General features: G+C 44.4%; 2 protein-coding genes across 7 annotated transcripts in view; one reads left to right on the top strand and one right to left on the bottom strand.

Moving 5' to 3' along the window:
- DRAM1 (DNA damage regulated autophagy modulator 1) overlaps positions 1-16230 on the top strand; it is a 33003-nt gene extending 16773 nt beyond the window's left edge. The window contains exons 3-7 of the mRNA NM_001190286.1: positions 2266-2408; positions 6391-6568; positions 11550-11608; positions 15449-15541; positions 16117-16230. Coding sequence (NP_001177215.1) covers positions 2266-2408; positions 6391-6568; positions 11550-11608; positions 15449-15541; positions 16117-16161 — 518 coding nt within the window. The 3' untranslated portion in view covers positions 16162-16230. The remainder of the gene's footprint in view (positions 1-2265; positions 2409-6390; positions 6569-11549; positions 11609-15448; positions 15542-16116) is intronic.
- GNPTAB (N-acetylglucosamine-1-phosphate transferase alpha and beta subunits) overlaps positions 1-27046 on the bottom strand; it is a 196180-nt gene that overhangs the window by 152012 nt on the left and 17122 nt on the right. For 2 of the 6 annotated variants that reach the window (XM_021092665.1, XM_021092666.1), the window contains exons 3-4: positions 26461-26800; positions 23093-25293 (exon numbers count right to left, since the gene is read on the bottom strand). The gene's annotated coding sequence lies outside the window, so the exon portion shown is untranslated. Of the gene's footprint in view, positions 1-23092; positions 25294-26460; positions 27020-27046 lie in introns of those variants that run through there. The other 4 variants (XM_021092667.1, XM_021092668.1, XM_021092670.1 and 1 more) reach the window with 4 other exon arrangements.

The raw sequence follows: 27046 nt of genomic DNA, 5'->3' as shown, positions 1-27046 counted from the left end.
GTTCCCAGACCAGAGACTGAACCTAGGCCATAGCAGTGAAAGTGCCGAACCCTAACAGCTAGACTACCAGGGAACTCCAATGCATATATATATATTTCTTTTTCAGGTTCTTCACCCTTGTAGATTATTAAGTGAATATCTTTTAAATGTCTTTGGGAGTTCCCGTGGTGGCTCGGTGGTTAATGAATCCAACTAGGAACCATGAGGTTGCGGGTTCAATCCCTGGCCTTGCTCAGTGGGTTAAGGATCTGGCATTGCCGTGATCTGTGGTGTGGTCTCAGACACGGCTTGGATCCCGTGTTGCCGTGGCTGTGGTGTAGGCCAGCGGCTATAGCTCTGATTCGACCCCTAGCCTGAGAACCTCCATATGCCGCAGGAGCGGCCCAAGAAATGGCAAAAAGACAAAAAAAAAAAAACCAAAAAACTTTATCTTTGCATATCTATGTGAGTTAAAGGGGACACGCATCATGAATTTCAATCACTATCCATTTATTCAACATTCATTTACTAAGTGACTACTCTGATGGGCTCTGTGCTTATGTTTAGTGTTGGAGTCACAACAGCAAACATACAAGGACCCTACTCTCCTTGGAATTTACATTCTATTACCAAATCACTCTCCAAAACAGCACATGATATTTGGTTAATTGACCAGCTCTTTGGAAAAACATCCTTTTCGTACGCTCTCACACCATTCACAAAAGCCAATGGTAATTAAAGAACTAAATATGAAGAGCAAAACCACAAGAGGATTTGGATTTAATGATAGGAAAATATTTTGGAAAACCTTAGGATGGAAAACTTTATCTCAGGTTACACAAAACCCAGAAGTTAAACAGGAAAGAACTGACCGATTTGAGTTGATAAAAAAAATTTAAAATTTCTAAGTAATGAAAGATACACAAAGTTAAAGACAAATGACAGAGCAGAAGAAAATCTGTAATATATATATATATATATACGTATATGTATATATACGTATATATATATATATATATATATATATTTATTTATTTATTTATTTTGTCTTTTCTGGAGCCGCTCCCACGGCATATGGAGGTTCCCAGGCTAGGGATCTAATCGGAGCTGTAGCCACCAGCCTACACCACAGCCATAGCAACTCGGGATCCAAGCCGCGTCTCAACCTACACCACAGCTCACGGATCCTTAACCCACTGAGCAAGGCCAGGGATCGAACCCATAACCTCATGGTTCCTAGTCGGATTCACTAACCACTGAGCCACGATGGAAACTCCAAATTTGTAATATTTATAGCTGACAATAGATGTAATGTTTTAAAAGCAACTACAAATTAAAAATGAATAGACAAACTCAAGAGAAAAATAAGAAAAATTATAAACGTGCAATTTTTGGAAGAAATGGACATACCGAAAGGTGCTCAGTCTCACTAATGATCAGAGAAATGTAAATTAAAGCAACAGGTTCTGATTTTTCATTTATTAGATTGGCAATAATTAAAAAGGCAAAGGCATACAGAACTGCTTTCAAACTCTGCTGTGGGAACATCAATCGCCTCAGCCTTGGAGCAATTTGGAGATATTTCTCAGCATTTTAATTGATCATAGTTTTGTTTGTTTTGTTTTTTGGCTTCACCTGCAGTATGCCTGTATTCCTAGGACAGGGGTCGGACCTGAGACACAGCATGAGTCCTTAACTGCTAGGCAACCAGGGAACCCCTAATCATAGTTTTTTGACCCAGTAATACTACTCCTAGGAATTTGTCTTTCAGAAACTCTGAAAGTGTGTCAGAGATGTCTATACAAGGATGTTCACTGAGCATTCTTTGTAGTAGGAAAAAACAGACTGTAGATAGAGATGTGTCATTAGGAGAAGGGAGAAATAAATGTGGCCTCTCACCGTGTATACCATGACGAGGCAAACCTGTTTGTACTGACGTTGGTAAGATCTCCTTGGTACATTTTTTACGTGAAAAAAAGCAAATCCCAAAACGGTATGGGCATAATAGCATTTATGTGAAAAGGATGACAGCCAAGACTCTGTGTGTGTGTGTGTGTGTGTGTGTGTGTGTGTGTGTGTGTGTGTCTGTCTGTCTGTCTGTCTGTCCATCACACTGCGGGGAGACTATGATGGGGTGAGGAAGAACGGGGAGGGGGGAGGGAGGAGACCACTGCAATCAGGAGATTGAACATACAAACTTGGTAAAAGCCATACAAATCTGTTCATGTGTTTTTCCTTCCAAAAAGCCAAATACTAAAAATTTACCAGAGTCCCTTTCTTTTTCAGGTGCAGCCACAATGTACACAAGATATAAAATAGTAGAGAAGCAAAATCAAACCAGCTATTTCAGCACTCCTGTTTTCAACCTGGTGTCGCTAGTTCTTGGGTTGGTAGGATGCATCGGAATGGGCATCGTAGCCAATTTCCAGGTACGCCCTGAAGTGTTTTTGGTTATCGGGGGCGATGGAGTGAATGTGTCTGGAGGAGAGAAGCAAGAATATAAGAGGCACACTTGGGGCAGCATAGTTCTCAGACAGATGAGCAGTGCATGAGAATTGGGCCATTTTGCTTTTGAGAAACAAGTCTTTATCATCTACATGGTACTTGGAAGATACGGGGTGTGTGTTTGCGTGGTTGTGAGAGAAGCATGCTTTCGAGGATGCTCTGGGCCCTGCATCTCTCCATTTTCTTATGGCAGTGGCTTAAGGTGCTGGGAGAGCTATTTTAGCCATGAAATCATTTCATTAACAGCATGGAGATATATGTGTGTGTGAGCGTGTGTATTTTTACCAATGCAGCTGTTTGAACCTCTACTGTTCAAGGAGAGGCTTCTGAGCTCTTCCTTTCACAGCTGAGGCTAAAGGTATATGGAAGCGAAATTATTTGCTCTGGGTTACTCAGCAAATCAGTTGCAGGGTCAAAATATGGCCCTGCTGAAGCGAATTAACTTACATGATGACCACAACAGAGTCTGCTTGATATATTCTTACTTTGTCAAGTGTTTGAAAACACGCTACTTGTTTGACTTTAGTTTATGGGTTCCCGTTCATTCCAAGGTTTCTTTCAGGAAAGCATGGGACCTATTTGTCTGTGGGGACGATATTTAACATTTTAAAAATAGGTGCTATATTTCTTTTCTTTTTTCTTTTTCTTTTTTCCCCCCCATACTTGTGGCACATGGAAGTTCCTGAGCCAGGGATCAAACCCTCGAGACAGCAGTGACCCAAGCTACAGCAGTGACAACACCACATCCTTAACCCACTGAGCCACCAGGGAACTCTGAGGTGTTATATTTCTTTCTCTTTTCTTCATGGTTTTTTGTTTGTCTTTTGTCTTTTTAGAGCTGCACTCGAGGCATGTAGAGGTTCACAGGCTAGGGGTCAAATTGGAGCTGTAGCCGCCAGCATATACCACAACCACAGCAGCATGGGGTCCGAGCCGAGTCTGCAACCTACACCACAGCTCAAGGCAGCGCTGGATCCTTAACCCACTGACGGAGGCCGGGGATCGAACCTGTGTCCTCATGGATGCCAGTCAGATTCGTTTCTTCTGAGCCGGGAGGGGAACTTCTCTGTCAGATTCTTTTCCCACATAGATTATTACAGAATATTGGGTAGAGTTCTCTGTGCTGAGGTGTTGTATTTCTAATGAGTACTAATTGTAATAGCACTTGCCTCACAGGCCTGTTGCTAGGATTCAGCCACACAATGGACAGTCCTCAGGAGTCGGTACCGGGTGGCCATCGTGGTCATTGGTTCATCATTAGAGGCCGACACTCCCTGTGTGACCACAGAAAGGAAGTTACTCCTGGGGGACTTTTGGTTCTGCCGGGGTACTCCTTGAGGTTTTTTTCCCATGAGAAGCGAGTTGATCTCGTGCGATGCTTACTTTCATAAAAAGCTGTCAGCCTTCAGCCCTGGCAGGCTGAAGCCACAGCAAAGGGGCGCTGCCCCCCTAGCCTGGACCTGGGAGGCCAGTAACTTCTGATCGCCACCTGCATCGCCTGCTGTCCACCTGTTCTCTAATCTCTGCCCCTCATGAAGCCAGACCATTATCAGAGAGCCCTCTGCCTGACCTGCACTTTTTCCACCCTGCCCATGAAGGAAGCCATCTGTCACGGGCTGGGTGGGAGGGAGGAGGCGGGGGACAGTGTAATAAAGTGCTCTGGGAAGCTCAGTGCTGGGGTTCGAGGGGTGAGGCACCGTTCCTTGTATTACGCAGAATCTTCAAGATAGCCTGGTGCAGGGAGAGACGCTCAGGTCTAGCGCCCAACAGGTTTTCATTGGGGGACGTTAGAAATCCCTACGCACCAGTGTTCCCTTGTTAACACTGGCGAAGGGCCAGAGCGGAATTTGCAGCCTCCCTGGAGCAAGTGCATGAGGCTTGTTGGGGGGCATCTTGTGAACTCAGTTTCCTTCTGGCTCCACTGAGCTTTCCTATCCTTATCCTCTCTGTATGAGGAAACAAACACCACTAGTTGTCTGTGACATGTGTCACATGGCAGAGACTGTGCTGTTTCCTTACATTTTATGATTGTGCGCATTTTGGGTTTCATCACAACATGTATGGAGGTTTTCTAGGCGATAGACATTTTTGAAAATATTTCATGCCGTGACACGTATCATTCTAACATCGCCCTTAGAAGATAGGTAATATTACTGTCCTCATTTATCAATGGAGAAAAGGAGACCCAGAGAGGTAGCACTTGCCCAAGATCACAGGAGTCATGAAAGGCACAAGCTACCTTTGAATCGAAGCAGTCTGCCCAGAACCTGCCAGGAAGAGTTCACCTCAAAGCCAGAATGAGGGAATCTCAGTGAGAAAAAGCATGCACACAGTTCATAGTTCTAGCATCAGAAAGCATGCTGGAAAAAAAAAAAAATTTGAAAGGGAAGAGGGAGAGTTCCATTGTGGTGCAGCAAATCCAATTAGTATCTATGAGGATAAGGATCTGATCCCTGGCCTCGCTCAGTGGGTTAAGGATCCAGCGTTGCCAGGAGCTGGGGTATAGGTCACAGGCACGGCTCAGATCTAGTGTTGCTGTGGCTGTGGTGTAGGGCGGCAGCTGTAGCTCTGATTGAACCCCTTGCCTTGGAACTTCCATATGCCTAGGGTGCAACCCTAAAAAGAAAAAAAAAAAGAAAAAGAAAAAGAAAGGGACAAGGGAGAGCTGGAATGACTTAATTTGTCTAGAAGAGTGTGGGTATGAAGTGTTCCGTGGGGGGAGGGTGTGCACTCTATGATATCCCGTCACAATGATACAGCATCGCAACATCATAATGATACGGCTGTCAATGTTTAAACCAAAAAGGACAGACTTTAGGAAGAAGACTTAGGGGGTTAGAGCATGAAGCTTTTGCTTCCCTTTAAAGCTTCTGTGAAGTGTTTCCATCTTCACATGGACCAGAAATAGACTCTCTTTCCCCTAGAGCAAAGTGTTTGCCTTGTCATTGTTCCCATAAATATAGTTTTTTACGACTTCCGTGTTTGATATCCTGTAATTCATTTTCGACATGCCATGAGCAAACCAGCTTGAGCTGTTACCTCAAGAAGAACTAGAGATGTGGGGGCAAGAGAGAGCATTGACTGGCGCTTTTTCCTGAGTGGGAGTTAATTGCATTTATCAGAAGTTCTTGTTCCTGAACTGGTGGGTGGGATGGCTACTTTTTCCCCCCTTTCTTTCTTGGTCTCAGCATTCGGAAGTTCCTGGGTCAGGGATCGAACGCGTGCCGCAAAAGTGACCTAAGCAACAACAGTGACAATGCCAGACCATTAATTCACTGAGCCACTAGGAACTCTAGGATGGCTACTTTTTTGCTGTGTCCTCACCAAGCAGTTTCTGTCAGTGCTTTCCTGCACCTCAAGAAATCTCCTTTTTGGAAAAGTTAAGTTTTCTGAGGTTGAACCCACTTGACAGTCAATTTTCTCTCTCTCTCTCTTTTTTTTTTTACTATCTTTTCAATTAACAAGAGAGTTTCCAAAAAGGTGCCAGACGTCGTCTGAACCTTTCTCCAAAATTCCTGTCTGATCTGAGTCATTTCCCTTCTAAAGAATATTTTTTCCTTTTCTTTCTTTTTTTTTTAGGGCCACACCTACGGCACACGAAGGTTCCCGGTCTCCGGGGGCAAATCAGAGTTGTAGCCACTGGCCTATGCCACGGCCTCAGCAATGCCAGATCTGAGCTGTGTCTGTGATCCCACCTCATCGCTCACAACAACACTGGATCCTTAACCCACTGAGCGAGGCCAGGAATTGAACCTGCCTCCTCACGGATCCTAGTTGGGTTTCTTTCTGCTGAGCCAAACAGAAAATCCAGAAGTACTTTTTATTTCATATATAATGTCCCTAAGTGGATATGCCCGTGCATTTGGCTCTCGATGTGTAACATCTCATGTGTGACTTTCTCTCCAGGAGTTAGCTGTCCCGGTGGTGCACGACGGTGGCGCCCTCTTGGCATTTGTCTGCGGTGTCGTGTACACGCTCCTGCAGTCCATCATCTCCTACAAGTCGTGTCCCCAGTGGAACCGCCTTTCCACGTGTCATGTCCGGATGGCCATCTCTGCCGTCTCCTGTGCAGCCGTCATCCCCAGTATCCTTTTCCATCACATCTGTCAGTGTCCTTGTAAGCCTGACACCCCCACCCCACCCCCCAAAGCCATGGAGAAAGCCGAGGTTAACAGCCAAGTGTCAACATGCCTCAGGACAACAATTGGGAGAAAAGGGTAAATCATTAAGAAAATATCTCAACATTGTCTGGTTAGATCAAAAAAATCTTTGGGCAAAAGAATGGTGTGAAAGGCAAATGGAAAAATATGTCAGAACACTTCAGTATCTGTTTACTTTCCTTCCACAGGGTCGATTTCATGAGCCATGTGAAAATATTTATTTTTCTTTGTAGTGCTTGGCTAAAGACATCAAATATTGATATTGTACTTAAAGTAACAGCCTTGTGGAGTCCCAAGAGGCCAGACTCTTCCTTTCTCCCCACACGAAGGTGATTAGATGGTTTGATTTACTAGTCCATATCAAGACGGTTTAAAAAGCTCTATATGATTTACTTTTCTAAATCACTTAAAATACATTTAGCCTTTTCTTTTTATAGCTGGTTTCATTTTCAAGAAAAAAAAAAATTGGAGTTCCCATTGTGGCTCATTGGTAACGAAGCCAACTAGTATCCATGAGGTTGTGGGTTTAATCCCTGGCCTCACTCAGTGGGTTAAGGATCCGGCGTTGCCATGAGCTGTGGTGTAGGTCGCAGACTCGGCTCAGATCCCGAGTTGCTGTGGCTGTGGCGTAGGCCGGCAGCTGCAGCTCAGATTTGACCCCTAGCCTGGGAACCTCCATATGCCGCAGATGTGGCCATCCCCCAAAATAATAAATTTATCACACTTGTATATTCTGATTTAGAAGAATGAAAACCATCCCTCCCTCCTTCCCTTCCTTTTTTTCTTTTCCTTTTTTCCCCCAGAGAGGTATTTAACAAAAAATAAAATTGAGAAGCTGTGGTCTTTTGGGGTGGGAAATTTCCCATCTTTCAAAATAACATTTACAGTCATATCAAATGCTGGTTTGTGTACAAAGTGGGCAAGCTTGAGTAAAAAGACATGATGCCATCATGTACTTCTAAGTATTAAGCTTTGTATTTTTTAATTTATTTTTTAATGGAAGTATAGTTGATTAAGTTTGCATTTCTCTTTTAAAAATCAGAGCTATACAAAATGTGAGGTCTAAATCTATGGTTTGGGGTTTCGTTTTTGTCATTTAGAGACGGAAATTTTTAATTACAAAATTTCTAAGCACAGAGAAACCAGTTCTAGTATTGAGAAATTTAACAACAAACTGTATACCCTGGTTCCTAAGATATTTCATTCTCCATTTCCTTGTCCTGTTTATGGATTGAATATACTCATGTTTTCTCTTGAAATGTATCTCCTCAACTTTTAGCTTGTGTTAACTGTAAGATTTATAGAACTGTTTGTAGGGTTATAAAGTTTTCTTGGTGTAGGAAGCCTTTCTTTGCTTTCAACTTTGGAGACAAATCACTAGGTATTAAAATGAGAGGGTTTTAGCAGAATCAGCTTTTCAGGCCAGAGTTTCACATACTCAGTTCTAGGAGGTTCTTTTTGTTTTTGTTTTTTGTTTCTTGTTTTTTTCAGGGCCACACCCACAGCATATGGAGGATCCCAGGCCAGGGGTCCAGTCAGAGCTACAGCCACCGGCCTACACCACAGCCACAGCAACTTGGGATCTGAGCCACGTCTGCAACCTACAGCACAGCTCATGGCAACACCAGATCCTTAACCCACTGAGCGAGGCCAAGGATCAGACCAGAATCCTCATGGATATTAGTCTGGTTCATTAGCACTGAGCCACTGGAACTCCAGAGGAAGTTCTTATGAGCCATGCTGAGGGGCAGCATCCTGGAACAGAAACAGGTTATGTCCTTTTATCCAATTAACTTGAACAAATTTATCGATATGAAAAAGTCTTTTGTCTTAAACATTAGGCTGGATTTATATTTCCTTACAAAGATTTTAAAGCATCTTTTAAAATGCCATTGTTTCTTCTATTCTGTGAAACAGCTTCATTTGACTCCTGAAGACAGTAAGGCCTGGAGCAAGGCAGTCCTTAGAATCATGCTTTTCTAAGCCCTTCCTGTTACACTATCTTTTTTTTTTTTTTTTTTTTTTTTTTTTGGCTGAGGCATGCAGTGTCTTGATGTGGCCACAGCAGTGAAAGCACTGAGTCCTAACTAGACCACCAGGGAACTCCCTAAACTGTCCATCTTGTACCGAGTTTCTGCAACTTTCAAAAGCTTTCACAAAATCACTAACAATGCAAAGTCTGGCTTCCTTTGCTTGAGGCACATAGTCTGAGTCTTCCCATTTCTTTCACTTCAGTTTTAGACTTTCCCCCCTGCGTGTGGCTGTTTCCTGGTCTCTGCTTTTGCCTGTGCTCCTCTCCTTGCCTCGAGAGCCTCTCTACCTTGTCTTTCTAGAGCTGAGCTGTCCATCCAACACAGTAGCCCCTGGCCACACAAGGCTCTTGAGCACTTGAAACCTGATTAGTCTGTATAGAGATGGGCCGTCAGTGTGAAACACTGGATTTCAAAGACTTAAAAAAAAAAATCTCATTTAATAATGCTTTATATTATGACCTGTTAAGATGATAACATGTTTGATATATTGGGTTATATAAGATATATTAAGATTAATTTCACTGGGTCCTTTTTAGTTTTTATCAGTGTGGCTTCTATAGTCATCCCTGCACCCGGCTCTTTTCTCTCTAAGGCAGCACATTCCCCGGGCTTTGTCCGAAAAGGCTGTGATATTTCTGGGAGTTTGTTTTGCCAGTTTTCCCCACCTCCCTTCCTCCTCCCTGATGGGACTAAAGATGAAATAAAGAATTAAGTGAGAGAATTAAGAGGCTTCTAAACCATTAGAAAGCAGAGTATGGTCATGACATGAACAGAGAACCTTCAAGGCTTTCTACTTTTATTTTGAGAAAACAAGAAAGCACTGCAAAATATGGGAGGTGGGGGAGGGCAGGGAGAGAGCATGCTGACTTCAAAATCAGAGGAAGTTCAGACTTGTCATTGATTGACTCAACACCTGGAATTCCTGACTTTTTTTTAAGGGTTGCACCTGCAGCATATGGAAGTTCCCAGGCTAGGGGTCAAATCTGAGCTGCAGCTGCCAGCCTACACCACAGCTTGAAGCAACGTCAGAGCCTTAACCCACTGAGCAAGGCCAGGGGTTGAACCTGCATCCTCATGAATATTAGTTGGGTTCTTAACCTACTGAGCCACGACAGGAACTCCTGGAATTCCTAACTTTTTGCAAAAGCTTTTTATTTTTTATTTTTTGTCTTTTTAGGGCCACACCCACAGCATATGGAGGTTCCCAGGCCAGGGGTTGAATCGGAGCTATAGCTGCCAGCCTACGCCAGAGCCACAGCAACACCAGATCCCAGCCTCGTCTGAGACCTACACCACAGTTCACAGCAATGCTGGATCCTTAACCCACTGAGCGAGGCCAGGGGTTGAACCCAAAACCTCATGGTTCCTAGTCGGAGTCGTTAACCACTGAGCCACGACGGGAACTTCTGCAAAAGCTTTTTAAGAGCATCCCATTTCTCTCGAGCTTTCTCTTTGGTCTTCTAAATTCGATCAAAATGGTTGTCACCACCTTTGTGCAGATGATCTTGTCCACACTGGGCAATGGCCTTGGCTTTATCAGGCTGGCCTTTCGGGGTTTGTCCTTTATCCCCAAGGTCAGACATAGGATATATCTATTTGATTTGGAAAGCTTTTGGGCCAGGGAGGAAGGGCTCTGCCTGTACCTTATTTAGTTATTCATCGGAAAAAGTCTGTTGTCGTTCTTAAAGATAACAGCTTAGGAGTTTCCACTGTGGTGCAACAGGATTGACAGTCTCGGCAGCGCCAGGACTCAGATTCCATCCCCAGCCAGGCACAGTGTGTTAAGGGATCTGGTGTTGCTGTAGTTGCAGTTTAGATCCCAACTGTGGCTCGGATCTGATCCCTAGCTCAGGAACTCCATATGCCATGGGGTGGCCAAAAAAGAAAAAGAAGAACAGCTTAAATTTCCTTTTGGAGGTTCCCAGGCTAGAGGTTGAATCAGAGCTGTAGCCGCTGGCCTACGCCACAGCGATTTGAGATTCGAGCCTCATCTGTGACCTACACCACAGCTCACATCAACACCAGATCCTTAACCCACTAAGCGAGGCCCAAGATCGAACCCAAAACCTCATGGTTACTAGTTGGATTCGTTTCAGCTGCACCACGTATGGGAACTCCCCAATAATAGCTTGAGTTTCTGTAGTTTGTTTTCTATGTTACTCTTGGTACTTTGTGATACTTTGGTACTTTGAAATGTTAATTTTTCCTTGAAGCTGTTGCCGTGAGCACAGTATTTTAGGGAAAAAAATTTTTTTTCTTTTTACAGCCATACCTGTGGCATATGGAAATTCCCGGGCCATGGGTAGAGTCAGAGCCAAAGCTGGGACCCTACGCCACAGCCAAGGCAACACTGGATCTGAGCCACATCTGTGGTCTGTGCCGCAGCTTCTGGCAATGCTGGAATCTTAATCCACCGAGCGAGGCCAGGGATTGAACCTGCATCCTCACAGGGTCCTTAACCCACTGTACTACAACAGGAACTCCAAAACTTTTAATTAATATTTTTACTTAGGAAAAAAGTGTCTTAGGGAAAAAGTCCTCCAAAAGTACCCATATTAGACTGCTGTCAGTCATTTTGACCACATTTATTTTTTTGACCAAATTTAAACAACAGAGTCAAGCAAAATGTAGCCACAGATTAAAAATTTTCTACATATGACCTCAAAGTTTGCTCAGAAATGACTACTTCCATGTTGTACTTTACCTGCTGTCATAATGGAACTTAAGGTTGGAATATGACTAGTTTGATTGCAGAAATGCTGGTACTAACATTATAACACTGTGTAATGGTTATATTATTAGAATAATCCTGTCTTAACCCTAAAGGGCCCGTTTTCTTCTGTAGTTTCCTTAACACTTTCCTTTTGTTTAGTGATTGCTTGTGCTTCGCTAATTTCTATAACCAAGCTGGAGTGGAATCCAAAAGAAAAGGTAAAATTTAAGTCATTGTCCATATGATTGTCAAACTGGTTCCTGGGGTTATTGTCACAATTATTTTCAAAATTTTGAATTTCTAATTTTCTCTCTCTTTTTTTTTTTTTCTTTATTGTTTGTCTTTTTTTAAGGGCCACACCCCACGACATATGGAGGTTCCCAGGCCAGGGGTCCAATCGGAGCTATAGCTGCTGGCCTATGCCCCAGCCCCAGCCACACCAGATCCGAGCCACATCTGTGACCTACATCACAGTTCACGGCCACGCCAGATCCTTAACCCATTGAATGAGGCCAGGGACCAACCCTGCGTCCTCATTATCAGATTCTTTCTGCTGAGCCATGACGAGAACTCCTCTAATTCTTTCTTAAACCCTTCAACCATCAAGGCCTGGTGAAAGAGGTGAGCCACTGAAGGGGAGGGAACAGAGTGCGTGAAGGTGTGCGGAGGTCAGAGGAGGCAGGGTGTACTGAGTGGAGGGGGAGGGGATGAGGACAGTGTTGAGCATAACTTGTATCAGGATAGGATGAGAAATAAATGTGGTCAGGGGGGAGGGTGGGGATTAGTTTGTGCACGGCTGTAAGAGGTGAGCAGAGAGGCAGATGCTTGACACAGGTGACCAGAATAAGCCTTTGAAGGCTTTTGAACAGGAGACTAAAGTGAAGGAATTCTACTGGATGAATACTAGTCAGAAGCAACACCTGGGGTGGACTGCAGAGGCGTGAGCCCGGAGTTAGGATGGCAGGGAGAATGAAGTTCCGCCCGTTTAATTTCAAATCTAAATTCGTCTAGATTGCAAGTAATAGCGAGAGAATGAAAGGACTTGATGAAGTGAAGATGATGCCCAAGTTTTTGTCTTGGGAGAACCCAAGAACCTGTTTTTGTGAGCAGAGATAATTGGGTCCCTAATAGGAATAACTGATTTAATGGAGGCAACTGGATGGGTTTGGCTTTAGAATCACTGAATCTGAGGCTAGTGAAACGCTGAGAAATATCCAGTTAGAGCCAGGGGTTGAGAGCCATCAGAGCATAGACTAGAGTAACTGGTAATTTCCAGACCAAACACCAGAACACACGGAATCAGGGGTTTGGAACTGAGCTGAATGCGTGCCCTTAGGTACAGCAAGAAGGGAGTTAGTGAGAAAACAGCAGGAGTTTTTCCCAAAGGGGCAGGTGGAGTTATTGATGGTTTTCCAAAAGCAGTCTTAGTCAAAGGTCAGAGTGAGAAGCCAATTGCAGGAGGTTGAAGAAACAGTGAGAGCAGTGGTTCACTGTCTCAGTGGAATGTTTGGAAGCGAGAGAAGGAGAAGTAAGATGGTGCCTGAGGGGGATGGAGGGGTCAGAGGAAGGGCTTTCCATCACAGAGGATTCTGGCAGGTGATGGAAGCCTGCAGGACACCAGGGAGAGACTGAAGGGAGTGAGAAGAATGATCCAGACAGATGTTAGGGAAAAAAGTGCTTCTGGAAAAGGAGGCACCAGAGCAGAGCAGAGCCAGGTGTACTTTACTTTTGAACCACTGGGAGGAGACCTTCCACCACAAATCAGCGGCTGGGAAGGATTTCTCAAAGCTTAATGGAGGCAGTTTAAAAAAAAAAAAAAAAGAAAGAAAGAAAGAAAGAAACCAAAAAACAAACCAAAAAAACCCTTTTTTAAAATTTTTTTTTTTTTTTGTCTTTTGTCTTTTTTGTTGTTGTTATTGTTGCTATTTCTTGGGCCGCTCCCGCGGCATATGGAGGTTCCCAGGCTAGGGGTTGAATCGGAGCTGTAGCCACCGGCCTACGCCAGAGCCACAGCAACGCGGGATCCGAGCTGCGTCTGCAACCTACACCACAGCTCACGGCAACGCCGGATCGTTAACCCACCGAGCAAGGGCAGGGACCGAACCCGCAACCTCATGTTTCCTAGTCGGATTCGTTAACCACTGCGCCACGACGGGAACTCCCCTTTTTAAAATTTTTAATTTACTTTTTTTTTTTTTTTTTTGGCCACCCTGCGGCATATGGAGTTCCCAGGCCAGGGATCTAAGCCTCAGTTGCAACCTATGCCACACCTGCAGCAACGCTGGATCCCCTTTAACCTATTGTTAAAGGCTGGGGAGCGAACCTGTGTCCTCATGCTGCAGAGACGCTGCCAATATCGTTGTGCCACAGCGGGAACTCTAGAAAAACCTTTTTCCATTTAATTTTCTATCTTAAAAATAGGAAAAGAACCTGGTTTTCTATTCACTCCATAAATTACTATGCTGCTCTTAGATTGCCTCCTGTTTCCCCAAATCCACGAATGTGAAGAAAACCCTCTACCTCCATTCACAGACTAGAGTGAGCATTTAGGTCCTGCCCCAAGCTGTGGAGGTCAGAGCTCTCACAGGACAGTCCTGTGCTTCGACGTACCTGGTGGGGAGGCTGAGAATTAGGATATCATTGTCTCGTTTCGAGCTCAGCCTGCATTCACATGTACATGGCGGAAGGTCTGGACCCCTGCTCCAGGGCGCCATCACTAATATCACACGACGGAACACCCCCCCCCCAAAACCTCCAAAGTCTGCTTCTCTTTGTATGAGGCATTTTCATTGTCCGGGGTGCTGGCCTCCCTTCTCAACCCCCTAATGCAGGCTGGTCCGATGCTCCCTAGAGTGGCCTCGACAGGACCAGCAGTGGATGTGACAGTCCTTGGAGGGGGGAGCAAGGGTGTGTAAGAGTTTGATGGGCCTCTGTTACATCTTTGTGGGTGAAAACCGCGTCAAAGGAAAGGACTGACCTGCAACCTAGCATGTTTGTTTGTTCACACCTGTAACCTAGAGCAGAGCAGACAGTGAAGTAGGAAGAAAATAGAGGGTATTATTTGAAAATAGAGGGCATGAATTGATGACAGGCTAATTTGGCATGTGGGCTCAAGTCAGAATGCAGACAGGCATTTTTTGCTTAGTGTTTAAAACAATGCTTCTAGAGTAATTTTTGGCATTTGAAAATCAGGGGAGATCCTCTCCTCTGTCCCTCTGTCTCTGTCTCTGACACATACATACCAGCCCCTCACCTCAGGCTTTTTTTTTTTTTCCCCAAAGTAACTCGGGGATTATTTTTCCCATTTGGTGAGAATGGAATTGAAATGAGGAGGTGTGGGCCTCGGTCGCTGCTCTCTTTTTGCAACCATCAGTTTCAGTTCTTTTATTTGTTTCCTGGCCTCCAGAGGCAGCTGACTTTCGAACCCCAATTAAACACCATTCTCTTTCTTGCCTTCCATTCTCTCATTCCTCCCACCAAGAAGTAGTCTCATTATTAGCATTTGCTTCGTAACTCTGCTTACCTTATAATGTTAAGCAGACCTATTTTCTGAACTGGCATTTTCTGTAGTAACAGAGAAACACAAGACCTGGTGGTGACCGTTGATTAATTTCCTTGAGATGCACCAGGGAGGCCTTTGGAATAACCACACTGATGCTGGGAGGTGCTTTTCGAGGCTGTCTTTCAACTTTGAGCTTCCCAGCAGTGGGAGGGCAAGTCATGCCTTGTATGGAAAGTTCTTTCTTCCACTGAGTCCAGATTTGGCTTCCACTCTCCGCAAATCTTCGGTCCTCATTCTGCCTTTTTAAGTTACATAGACAAGCCTTAAAGCTAGGGTGTGTGAGAACCCAAAAGAACTTTGTACTCAGGTTCTCGTGGGGCAGCTGCCCGGAAGTGCATCTCCATGGCCCTGCTTACCCCTTGTTTCCTCCAGGGCTTGATTTATGCTCACTGGACAGCTTTTTCCTCGGACCTGACCTGCTCATTATGATTTCAGTACATACACTAAAGTGAATGCATGTAGGCTAAATTCTGTTCCTTTTTTTGGTTGTTCTTAGGATTACGTGTATCACGTAGTGAGTGCGATCTGTGAATGGACAGTGGCCTTTGGTTTCATTTTCTACTTTCTAACATTTATCCACGATTTCCAGGTAGGTATTTGTCAATGCAAATGTTACAAGTTACTGATGATGACGATTAGTTGAAATCCGTAGAACATTTCTTGGATTAACAAGAAAAAATAAGGGCACTATCTTTCTTCTCACCATTATGTGTTTGAACAAATATGTAATTATTGTGTAATTTTGTGTATTCCCAAAGGAGAGCATCTTGATTAGCTCTCCCAAACAATGAAACGTTCATCTGCCCTCTGCCATTTGCTGCTGATAGTCATAGATCCTGGTTATTTTCTTTGCGAGGAGGTCTGATTTAAGAGTTTCAAATAACAGGAAATAGGTCTTTTCTTAAAAATAAGTGTGTTGTTGAAAAATGTTCCCAAGGCAGAGAGAAGGTGGGACCTTTGGCAACGGGGAAAATCTTACATTTTGAAACAAGTGAATTAGTAGCTAAAAGGTTAGAGAAAACCAAGGAAATTCTTGAGGATCCAACTCAAGCTCAGTACGACCCATAGTGAGATCATCTCTGAGGGGGTGCAATGCTGTGGGAGTTTCAGAGCTGGCACTGGAATTGTTTACTTTCTTTCAAACTTTTTTTTTTTTTTAAATAGAGTGTCACCCTAAGGATATCCACAGAAATCAATGATGATGTTTGAAGAAAGAATTCTATCTCACTCAGTCAAAGTGGCAGACAATTTCTAGAAGTGGTACAGAGGACAGACAGGTTTTAATGCTGCCCTGTATGGAATTCATCTGTAGCACGTCCAGGACTTGAATTTCTTTAAGAATTCCCAATAGTTGTATATTTCCAAAGGTATGTTTTCCTAGAGAATGTAGAGCATTTATGACATTGTAGCAATGTTTTTAAAATTTTCTAAGTAGACATTTTTTTATATTAACAAATTCTTTACAGAAAAGATAGGTGTTCCAGAAAATGGAGACCTCTTATTTTTGTACAGATTCTGTGTTGTTTTATTTTTCTTTGTGTGTGAGTGCTTTATGGAAATACACTAAATGAGGACTTCATTAAAAAGTAAAATCAGGGGATGCTCATTTTTAAATTTCATTTTTAGAAAATGAACTGTATAATTTGATATCATGAGCATTTATAACATTCAGTTTGTAATGATCCTTTAGATTTAGTTAATAAACTAACACTAAGAGACTATGATTTTTAGATGAACCAAGCAAAATGCTTCTATCAAAAAGCCTTATTACCACTATGCACATTAACTCAGTGACCACAGAAGACCTTGATTTTGAAATTCCGTCCTCCACGGGCCTCCCTGCTCACAGAAACCAAGCTTTTACCATGGCTGCTAACTGTCTCTAGTGGTGTGATTCCAGGTCGGGTGGATTCAACAAGGCAGGTTAGAAACCAAAAGCCTTCTGACAACAGAGAGAAAGGGAGGTGAGCAAATAACAGGAAGAACGCACTGGACTCAAAACTGTTGTCTTTGCCAGATTTGGGCGGTGGGCGCGGGGGGGAGTGCGTCTCAGGGAACATCTGAGGAAGGCAGAATTCCGGGAGGGAGACTTTTGCTTAGTACTAAACCTCTGCGAAAGCCAACCTGCGAAAGGCATTACAAATACCATGTATTAAACTACCCGTTATTGTTACTGGCATAACTTGAAGCACAGTCTGACTCAGAAGCTGCAACTCACATCTCGAACTGAGTGTGTGCCAGTCAGTGTGCTGACGGGAGCGCAGGTCTGAGAGGAGGAAGGGGAGCGGTGTGCAGAGATGGAGTCTGTGGCTGCGCCTCTGACTATGCCTGTGGCCGGGTATCTGCACACTAAAATGTGAAGCAGGTCCTTGGCTCAGCAAGACCTGCACACACGACTTTTCCCCTAAATCACGAATGACAAATGAAAAGCAAGTCGTTCCAGAAGAAATGGGTCTTGAGATGTGAAGGCTTAGGTTTGAAGGTTGAAGAGAAGGAACTCCCTTTTAAGGACCTTCCAGATCATGAAGCCATGTCTGGCCAGCCGGGGGCCAGACCTTAAGGGTACACGCCTGCCTGGACAGCCTTGTTTGAAGGGGTAAGGCTCAGTAGCGGTCAGCCACCTCCTCGAGGAAAAACTGTCTCCCCTAAGGGGTCAGCAGTGAGAGCCTGAGACCCATTTCTTGGTCTATTTTAACTTGTTATTTTATTTTTTTATTTTTCCTTTACGTTTTAACTGGTTATCATGCCCTGGCTCCCTCTGTAACACTGGAACTGAAAGACTGATTAAAGCTATGCCAGGCTAGAGAGGGGGAACCTCTCCAGAACACCTTGTACCATGGAACCTGGAGCAGGATGCATCTACGGATGGATCTCGCTTGGAACAGACTTGTGTTATCAGCCCTTCTCGTGACCTTCTATCCTTCTTCATTTCTACATCTCTCTGAGAGGTTTAGATTGGGAGCTCCTTGAGGGCAGTCTGTGCCTTATCCTTTTATCTTTGTAACTCCAGCTTTTACCAGGCTGCCTCCTGGTACACAGTAGGTGCTTAATAAATACTCACTAAATGCATGAATGAAGGAGTGAGCAAATGAAGGCATGACTAGGGATATTCGTAGTGTTGCACAATGCCATTTACTCGAGTTTACTAATTAAGTGATAAATAGTCTGTATCGCTTGTCATACTGACTCTTTTGCTGTGTGTGCTGTAAACGTTTCAGCTGTGTGGGCTTCTGCATTGTATGACAACTCTCTTCAACCTGGACAGTTACCACAGAAATTGTCACACGGGCTAGACAAACAGTACACCTGGATTGGCAAACTGAGAAGGCCAAAAATCACTCCAGACAATCATGTTCTGCTGAAATCGCTAAAGCTGGTCTTATCCATATTTTGATATTATTTCTAATTTCCATGAACTTGCATTTCCTTGGACCTTATGGCTGAAAGACTAAAATAAAATGAAATATTTCTTTATTTTAGTAATCTGTGTCTCTGTTAAATTATGTCAACTGGGTGCTACTATGAAGTGTATTTATCCAGGAAAGGATTCTTGCTCCACTTTGACTCTGTATAGGTAGAATTTAAACCTTATGTTTTCTATCTTTTTGCTTTTGTGTGTGTGTGTGTGTGTGTGTGTGTGTGTGTGCTGCATTCAGAAGTTCCTATTCTTGGTCCAGAGATTGAACCTGTACCACAGCAGCAGTGGCCCAAGCCACAGCAGTGATGACGCCTGGATCCTTAACCTGATGCGCACCAGGGAGGTTTTGGTTTTTCTGTTTTGCCTTTTTTGCTTTTTAGAAGTGCACCTGTGGCATATGGAAGTTCCCAGGCTAGGGGTTACATCAGAGCTGTAGCTGCTGGCCTACACCACAGCCACAGCAAGGCCAGATCTGAGCCTCGTCTGCGACCTACACCACAGCTCACAGCAACGCCAGATACTTAAGCCACAGGGCGAGGCCAGGGATGGAACCCACAACCTCATGGATCCTAGTTGGGTTTGTTGACCACCATGAAGGGAACTCCCAGGGAGTTTCTTAATTCATGTAGCTCAGTAGTTCCAACCAAAGCCCTCCAGTTGAAACTCACTGTCACTGGTTAGCTAGCTTGGGCTACATGCCTATCCTGTAGCCCAGAGAGGTGTGTTGCTCTGATTGGTCAGACCAGCATCACAGGTCCACCTCTGGAGCACTGAGGGGTCAACTCTGCCCAAACTACTGGGCTGATAGTGCACAAAAGTTGTTTCTTAGAAGAAAAGGATGGAAACAGAATCGTGCACAGACTCCAAGCTACAGATTCCACTATAGAATTAAAGTGCCCCACAGGTCAGAAAAGCCAACCCAACCTTATTGAGAGTAAACCAGATTTTACCTGTTGCCAACTTTTTCAGGTTAAAAAAAAAAAGTAAATGTAAGCCATGTAGCTAATCAGTGTGCCTTCATCTAACTTTGAAGTTATATTTTTCCAAGGTTTTTCTTGTCTCATTTCATGCCCGCGAGGTTGGTCAGGCAATTCACTGTCATATGTATTCAGATGAGGAGACGAAGGCAGGGAAAGAGAGGGTCAATGACTGTTAAGAAGTTCTACCGCTGGATGGCAAGAGATCGCTGCCTAGGACTCTTACTTTTTTGATTTCTAATCAAGTGCGTCTTTCTTCTTTTCTTTTTTTTCCCCAAACACTAACAGAGGATTCCACAGAAATTGCATTTCATAAACCAAATTAAGTACATCAATGTTGTTCTGTGTTTGGGTTTCCTAACATCCCTTACATGTGGCGTGGTCCCATGTTCTCATCTTTTACTCAGTTGCAGACACACTGGTCTGGTGTTTGGGCCTGGAATGAGGAAGGGGGAGTAGGAGGGAGATAAGTGGTCTCTATTCTCTCCCACTCCCTGATTCTGGCAAGCCGGTAAGCCCAGCCGTCTCCCCACACACATACTCTTGGTCTGGCTCTGAATGCCCCGCATTCTCAAGGCCAGAATGTCATGCATCTGCGTCCTGTCTGTTGCACAAGAGAGCAACCACAGCCTCAAACCCTGGAGGAGAAGCTTCTGACGTTCCTGGGTCACCCCCAGCAGATTCATCTTCTAAAATGAAGAGCAGCAGGATGCCAAACACATTGGGGGTGGCAGTGACCTCCAAAACCGATGCTTGCAAAATGTCGAAGGGGCTCCCAGCCATCTCCACTATGGTATGGGCCAGGGTGCTATGAGATGATGCCTGGTAACCCTTTGGCCTAGGCAATCCCTCAGCGATGAGCAGAGTCTTCCATTCCCACAGCTGGCTTCACCTCTGGACCCTTCAGTTACGTGAGTTTCTTTTTAATTTAGGGAAACTTGAGCTGGATTTCTCGTGCTTACTCCTGTAAGAGCCCTGACTTATGCAGATACCCAAGCGTTTTCCTAATATGCCAATACAGTAAACTACTGTTATCTGGACTCTGTGTTGGGGTGGAAAGATAATTTCTAGATAAGTGGGGAGTCACCTGTTCCCACTCACAGCTGTTACTCTCTGAACCATGTTTTCTTATTTTAAAAATTTTGAATCAGTAATATATTGATGTGATGCAAAAATCAAAACAATATGAAAAGGTACTCAGTGAAAACCTTTGTACTTTCCTCAAGCAACATGTACTCATTTCACCTCTCTTCTGACAGATGGCTCCTTTCAGTGAAAATATAAGCAGAAACATACATTTTAAAATATTTCCCCTTTAACTTGTACTCCAAATGTAGCATACCTTGCCAACAGTTTTGAGCCTGCCTTTTTTTGACTAAGCAATGTATCTCGGAGATGTTTCCATATCAGTAGAGAGAGCTGCTTCCGTTTTTAGTTGTTTTACCCCTGTACAGAATTCCATTGTATGGCTGTGCCATTCTTTAACAAGTCCCCATTTGATGACCAGTCGTGCTTTCCAAACTTTGCAATTACAAGTGCAGGACCTTGTAATCCAGCATTTCTCACAGGTGCAAGGAAATCTGTGGGAGAACTCCCCTCAGTGGGAATGCTGGGAGAAACGGAGACTGTGTGTGTGATTTGACAAATACTATCATCTTGCCTTTGGAAACTTTTTACTTGAGAATTTTTTGTTGGAAAACCTTTCCAGCTATTTCACACTTCCGTCTAAACTGAGAATGCTATGGTAAGTTCACCTTTCCTGGGCAACTCATTGGTTCATCGTGTGGATTCTGCAGTACAGGTGTGGAACTGAGGTCAGCCGACTGTCACTGCTGTTGTACAAACCCCTCCACGCTGCCCCCTGGGGCAGGGAGGGCGAGGCTGTTTGCTCCCCTCTCCGCAGACGGCGGAACCCCACTGTCTTCTACCTCCTCCCCTCTAGCACCCACTCTCCCCCTTTCACGGTCAAGAGCGTCTCTGTCTCCCTTGGGTTCTTCACTGCGGTCCTGCCTCTGTGTCCGCCTCTTCTGATCTCATCCCTTTTCTGACCACTTTCTCTTTTGATATCTCTTTGAAGGGCTGCCACTTCACTCACACTTCCTTATCTTCTGAGAACATTTTGCTTTTACAGACATCGATCATCAACCACAATATTCCCTTTCCTCTTTCTGGTAAATTAACCCATCACAGAACCCGGGGGAATCCACGGGCCTTTTAGTCTTTTCTGGCCTTGTAGCTTGGTGGTCAGTGGTTAATGACCCAATGAGTGGGGATACCAGTGATGCAGGGGCCAGAGAGAGAGAGACAGATTCTTAAGCTATACGAAACTTAAAAAAAAAAACTTACCTAAAAATAATAGGCTTTAATTTTGCCTAAATGTACCTTTTATGCCATTTTTCAAAATTAAGCTGTACCTTTTTTTTGTCTTCCCAGGGCCACACCCGTGGCATATGGAGATTCCCAGGCTAGGGGTCCAATCAGAGCTGTAGCCGCCGGCCTAGCCCACAGCCACAGCAACGCGGGATCCGAGCCGCGTCTGCGGCCCACACCACAGCTCACGGCAATGCCGGATCCTTAACCCACTGGGCAAGGCCAGGGATCGAACCCACTTCCTCATGCATGCTAATAAGATTTGCTAACCACTAAGCCATGACGGGAACTCCTAAGCTGTACTTTTTAGAGTACTTTTGGTTCACAGCAAAACTGAGCACAATGCAGAGTTCCAGTATACCCACTATGGCTCACAGGCACAGCCTCCCTATCTGCCCATCCCCCACCAGAGTGGAACATGGATTTTAACCTCCATTGCTACACCATCATCACCCACAGTCCATAGTATACCTTAGGGTTCACTCTTGGTATGGTGCACATTCCATGAGTGTTTTTTTCGTTTGCTTGATTTTTGGGGGGTTTTTTGGCCACACTCACAGCATGTAGAAGTTCCCCAGCCAGGGATCGAACCTGTGTCACAGCAGCAACCCAAACCACTGCAGTGGCAATGCCAGATTCTTAACTCACTGGGCCATAGAAGAACTCCTCCATGAGTTTTGACAAATGTATAATGGCACATATCCACTCTTGTAGTATCATATAGAATAATTTCACTGTCCACAAAAATCCTTTTGTCATTTTCAATAAGACAAAATGGGGATTACCTATGGTGAGGCAACACACATTTTTTTTTTTCAAAACCACATATTCAGTTTTGTTAAACCATGAACACTTCTTTACCTGCTTGCATTAACACTGATTTTTTTTTTTTTTTGTCTTTTTGCCTTTTTTAGGGCTGCTCCCTCGGCATAATGAGGTTCCCAGGCTAGGGGGTTGAATCGGAGCTGTAGCCACCGGCCTACGCCAGAGCCACAGCAACTCGGGATCCGAGCCGAGTCTGCGACCTACACCACAGCTCATGGCAACGCCTGATCCTTAACCCACTGAGCGAGGCCAGGGATTGAACCCTAAACCTCATGGTTCCTAATCAGATTCGTTAACCACTGAGACATGACGGGAACTCCTGTTAACACTGATTGAGCATCCAACCATATCAAAGACTATGAGAAGGTAATTTCCTTATAATTGGTCACATTTTACTACTGGGGAAATTAAGGTGCAATTGGGTTGTCACCAGGTTAGGTACCAAATGATAGGTGTTGAACCAAACCCAAGGCTGTGACTTTTACAGTCAACCTTTCCTCTAGGACTGTGTGATTATCAACCATTACCACATGAGTATGAATTAACTTACCAGCTCTTGTAGGATCATATAAGGCCCTGAGGAATGAAGTCCCTAAACTGGTGAGTTTAGGAAAATGTCTGTTTTGTTGCTTCAAGAGTGAATCCTGGTTGAGCTTTGTGCATTCAGACTTGGAGGCCAGCGGGTAGGTAGTAGGAATCAGAAGTAGAAGCAGAAGGGTTTATGTGCCACTCCAACCTTTGGTAGGAGTTTGAGATGAGCTTTCCCACAGCCATGCATGACTCCTGAAGAACCCCAATATGGCCAAAGATTCCTGAACTCTTACTCTCATTTGCTTCTGGCTGGTGCAGTAAGATGGACTTGGGGTCAGAAACATCTGCTCTCTACTTGCCAAGGAGTCAGTCATGGTGGGACACAGAGGAGACACCACTTAGGCTACCCCCAGGTCCTCAGCGGTCACACTTGTCAGACAGATGGCCTTGGCGTCCAACCTCTAGCAGGAGATGCAGATGGAGGGGGTAGAGTTCTCTGAGCCACCAGCAGCAGCAGGAGGGTCTCAGGACTTGGGGTCCTGGGTTCTCTTGTTCATCAGGCTAATAATGGCACAAGTGATGGGAATGCCTGGAAAACCAAAAATCACCTTCTTGAATAATCCTATTGCTCAGAGTCAGCCCAGAGAGGCAAGTTCCGGGTACCACCCAAACCATCTGATTTAGGGTGAAGAGTGATGTAGTTAGAGTTGGCCAGCGATTCGACAGCTGCTAACATAACCTTTAACACGCGTATTGAAAGGAATACTGAGCTTAGTTCAGTCTGTCATTCCCTCTTAATACTTGAAAAGCCATAGTTTTGTTTGAAAGTTCCCTCAAAAGGCTCTGGTGGGTGCATTTATTCTTCCACTTGACTGCACTTGGAACCCTGAAGTCAGAGCCACCTTGAAACCGAAACTGGGAAAATCCCGGGTCTCTCCGGCCAAGAGAAGAAGCAGAGGTATGTTCTGAGGTTTATTAAATAATTACTCAGTTGTTGACACGTTGTAGGGGGAGGAAAAAAGCTGAGGTGTTGGCAAATATGAGTACAGATTAGTAAGGATCTTGGGTCATGTGGCTTATAAACGAGGTAGAACATTTTGGTGTTGCCTGACCTTTGGCTCGAACCAAGGGATGTGTTCTTCAGACTAGACTCAGTTAACTAGATCTTGGCGTGGTGCGGCGTTATTTTGACTATCTGAATGACCACGGGCAGCTGTGATCCAATTAATGCTGAAGATACTCAGAAGTCGCTGGCTGTTGGGAGCAGACATAGCAGTGACTTGGAGGGAAGAAAACGGGAAGTGAGAAACCAGACCCGGAATTAATTGGCCATTTCAATTTTCCATCTGCAGTTGGTGTGAATGGCAGATGAGGGCAGGTTTCCTAATGAATGGCCCTGAGACTAACTCGGTTCAGAGGTTCAGGGAGGGAAGATGTTCTTTCTCAGCCTGATGATACCTTCCATCAGTATTCCCCAGACTCTAGCCATTTGGGTCTTTCCTTCGCAATTTTTGTCATCTTTTACTGCGATTTCCTGAATACTTTTCAATGACTCACTTTTTAACTTTATTTTTATTTTAAAAAGGAACTTCTCCTACTGCTTCTCCTCCTAGACTGCCTAATTTGGTGAATGGTGTTACCAGTCACTGGGTCACCTCGGGCAGAACATGAGTCATATCCTACACAACTCACTCTACTCCCCACCCCCGCCTCATGTTCTGTTAACTTTATCTCCTACATACAGAGTGAAAGGATAAGTATCATCCAAACTAGGGCATTCTGGGGACGGAAAGGGACACTATTAATAACTGTACCAGGAGTAAACTGGACCTGTCTGAAGCAAATGAGGACATATGGTTGCCCATCTGCATGGCCTTGAATCCTCTTCCTCCTCCCAATCGCCACCATTACTAGCTGCCTGCAGGTCTTCATGATGATTTGCTTGGCCTAGTGCGGTAGCTCACGACTGTTTCTTTGATTTCCGTCTTGGTTCTTTCGGACACGTCTTACCTCCTGCACCTCCACATGTGAGGTGTCGGCCTCTTAAAATCCTTCAGGGGCTTCCCATAATTTCAGGATCAATTTTAATTCCTTAGTCTGGCTTACTAGGCTCTTCACAGATCTGATTCCTTTTTAGTCTTCTAGCCTATAAGCTCATTTCTTTCATCATTCATACAACATCTTTCGAGAGTTACTCTGGATTTGGCACCATGCTAGGCTCTGGAATTTAACAATAAATATGGTGGGTTAGTGCCCTCAAAGTATTTATAGTGAAGAAACAGCCAAGGAAATAATAGAGTTCAAAAAATAAGTGCTATGGTGGGTGAAGCACTGCCCTCTCTGATCTGGCTACTCTAAGTGTGGTGCAGGGATCTGGAAGTTTGATAGAAACGCAGAATCTTAGGGCCCTGCCCCACACTCACTAAAGCCAAATCCATATTTAAAGAAAAAAAACTTGGGGCCACACCCATAGCATGTGGAAGTTCCTGAGGCAAGAAGGGATCAAACCCACACTTTCATAGTGACCTGAACCACTGCAGTGACAACACTGGATCCTTAACCCACTGCACCACAAGGGAACTCCCTAGAACAAACACTTTATTTTTTTAATGTTTTTGTTTTTGTTTTTCAGGGCCGAACCCATGGCATACAGAGGTTCCCAGGCTAGGGATCCAATTGGAGCCATAGCTGGCAGCCTACACCACAGCCACAGTAACATCAGATCTGAGCTGCATCTGTGACCTACACCACAGCTCACGGCATCGCCAGATCCTTAACCCACTGAGTGAGGCCAGGGATCGAACCCACAACCTCATGGTTCCTAGTCGGATTCGTTTCCACTGTGCCACGATGGGAACTCTGAACAAACACTTTAATTCATAGAGACAGTCAGCAAAATAGGGGTGACACAGAGCTGGAGGGAATGGAGAATGGGCGTTCTTGTTTAATGAGTACAGAGTTTCTGTTTGGGATGATGACAAATTTCTGGAAATGGATAGTGGTGATGATTGCACAGTATGCAAATATGCTCAGTGCCATTAAAACCGAATGCTTCCAAAAATGGTGAAAGTGGAGTTTCCGTTGTGGCTCAGCGGTAATGAACCTGACTAGTATCCATGAGGACGCAGGTTCGATCCCTGGCCTTGCTCAGTGGGTTAAGGATCCAGGATTGCCCTGAGCTGTGGTGTAGGTCGCAGACATGGCTCGGATCTAGTGTTGCTGGGGCTGTAGTGTAGGCCAGCGGATATAGCTCCAACTCAACCTCTAGCCTGGGAACTTCCACATGCTGCAGACACAGCCCTTAAAAAAAAAAAAGAAAACAAAAGGGAAAATGGCAATTTATATGTTATGCATATTTTATCACAGTTTATAAAAAGCAAAGATTACCTTGGAGTCAAAGACTTGGTTTTCAAGTTCCAGCTCTGAAGCCCCAATGAGTCTGGCAACTTCTTAGAACCTCAGTGTCTTCATCTGTGAAACAGGAACAATGATGGCACCTGCCTCATAGACTTGTCGTGAAGATTCATTGGAGCAATGTCCATAAAGCATCTGGGAGCTTGTTGGGCCTTCCTTATGCCCATTAAAGCTGGAAAAGCATGTTTTTAGCACAGCCAGACCTCTGCTTCAGAAATATTTTTACCCCTTCCAGCTCTTCTTTGAAGAGGAGTGTTTTTCAATTCTAGTGCCACATTAGAATCACCTGGAAAGCTTTGCAGGACCCTACTGCCTGGAACAAATAAACCAATTTCAAGAAATGGAATAGAAGCATCATTATTTCAGGTGATTTCAGTGTGTAGCCAAGGCTGAGAAACTATCCTCTAGTAGGGTTTCACAAACTTTGCTGTGTATGACAATCACCTGGAGGGCTTGGCACAACAATTCCTAGGTACCGTATACCACAGGGAAATATATCCAATATCCTCTGATAAACTATAATGGAGAAGAATATGAAAAAGAAGATACATGTATAACT

Source organism: Sus scrofa, chromosome 5 (genome assembly GCF_000003025.6).
Source record: "Sus scrofa isolate TJ Tabasco breed Duroc chromosome 5, Sscrofa11.1, whole genome shotgun sequence".
Lineage (NCBI taxonomy): Eukaryota > Metazoa > Chordata > Mammalia > Artiodactyla > Suidae > Sus > Sus scrofa.
This window is presented reverse-complemented; position numbering and strand designations above follow the sequence as displayed.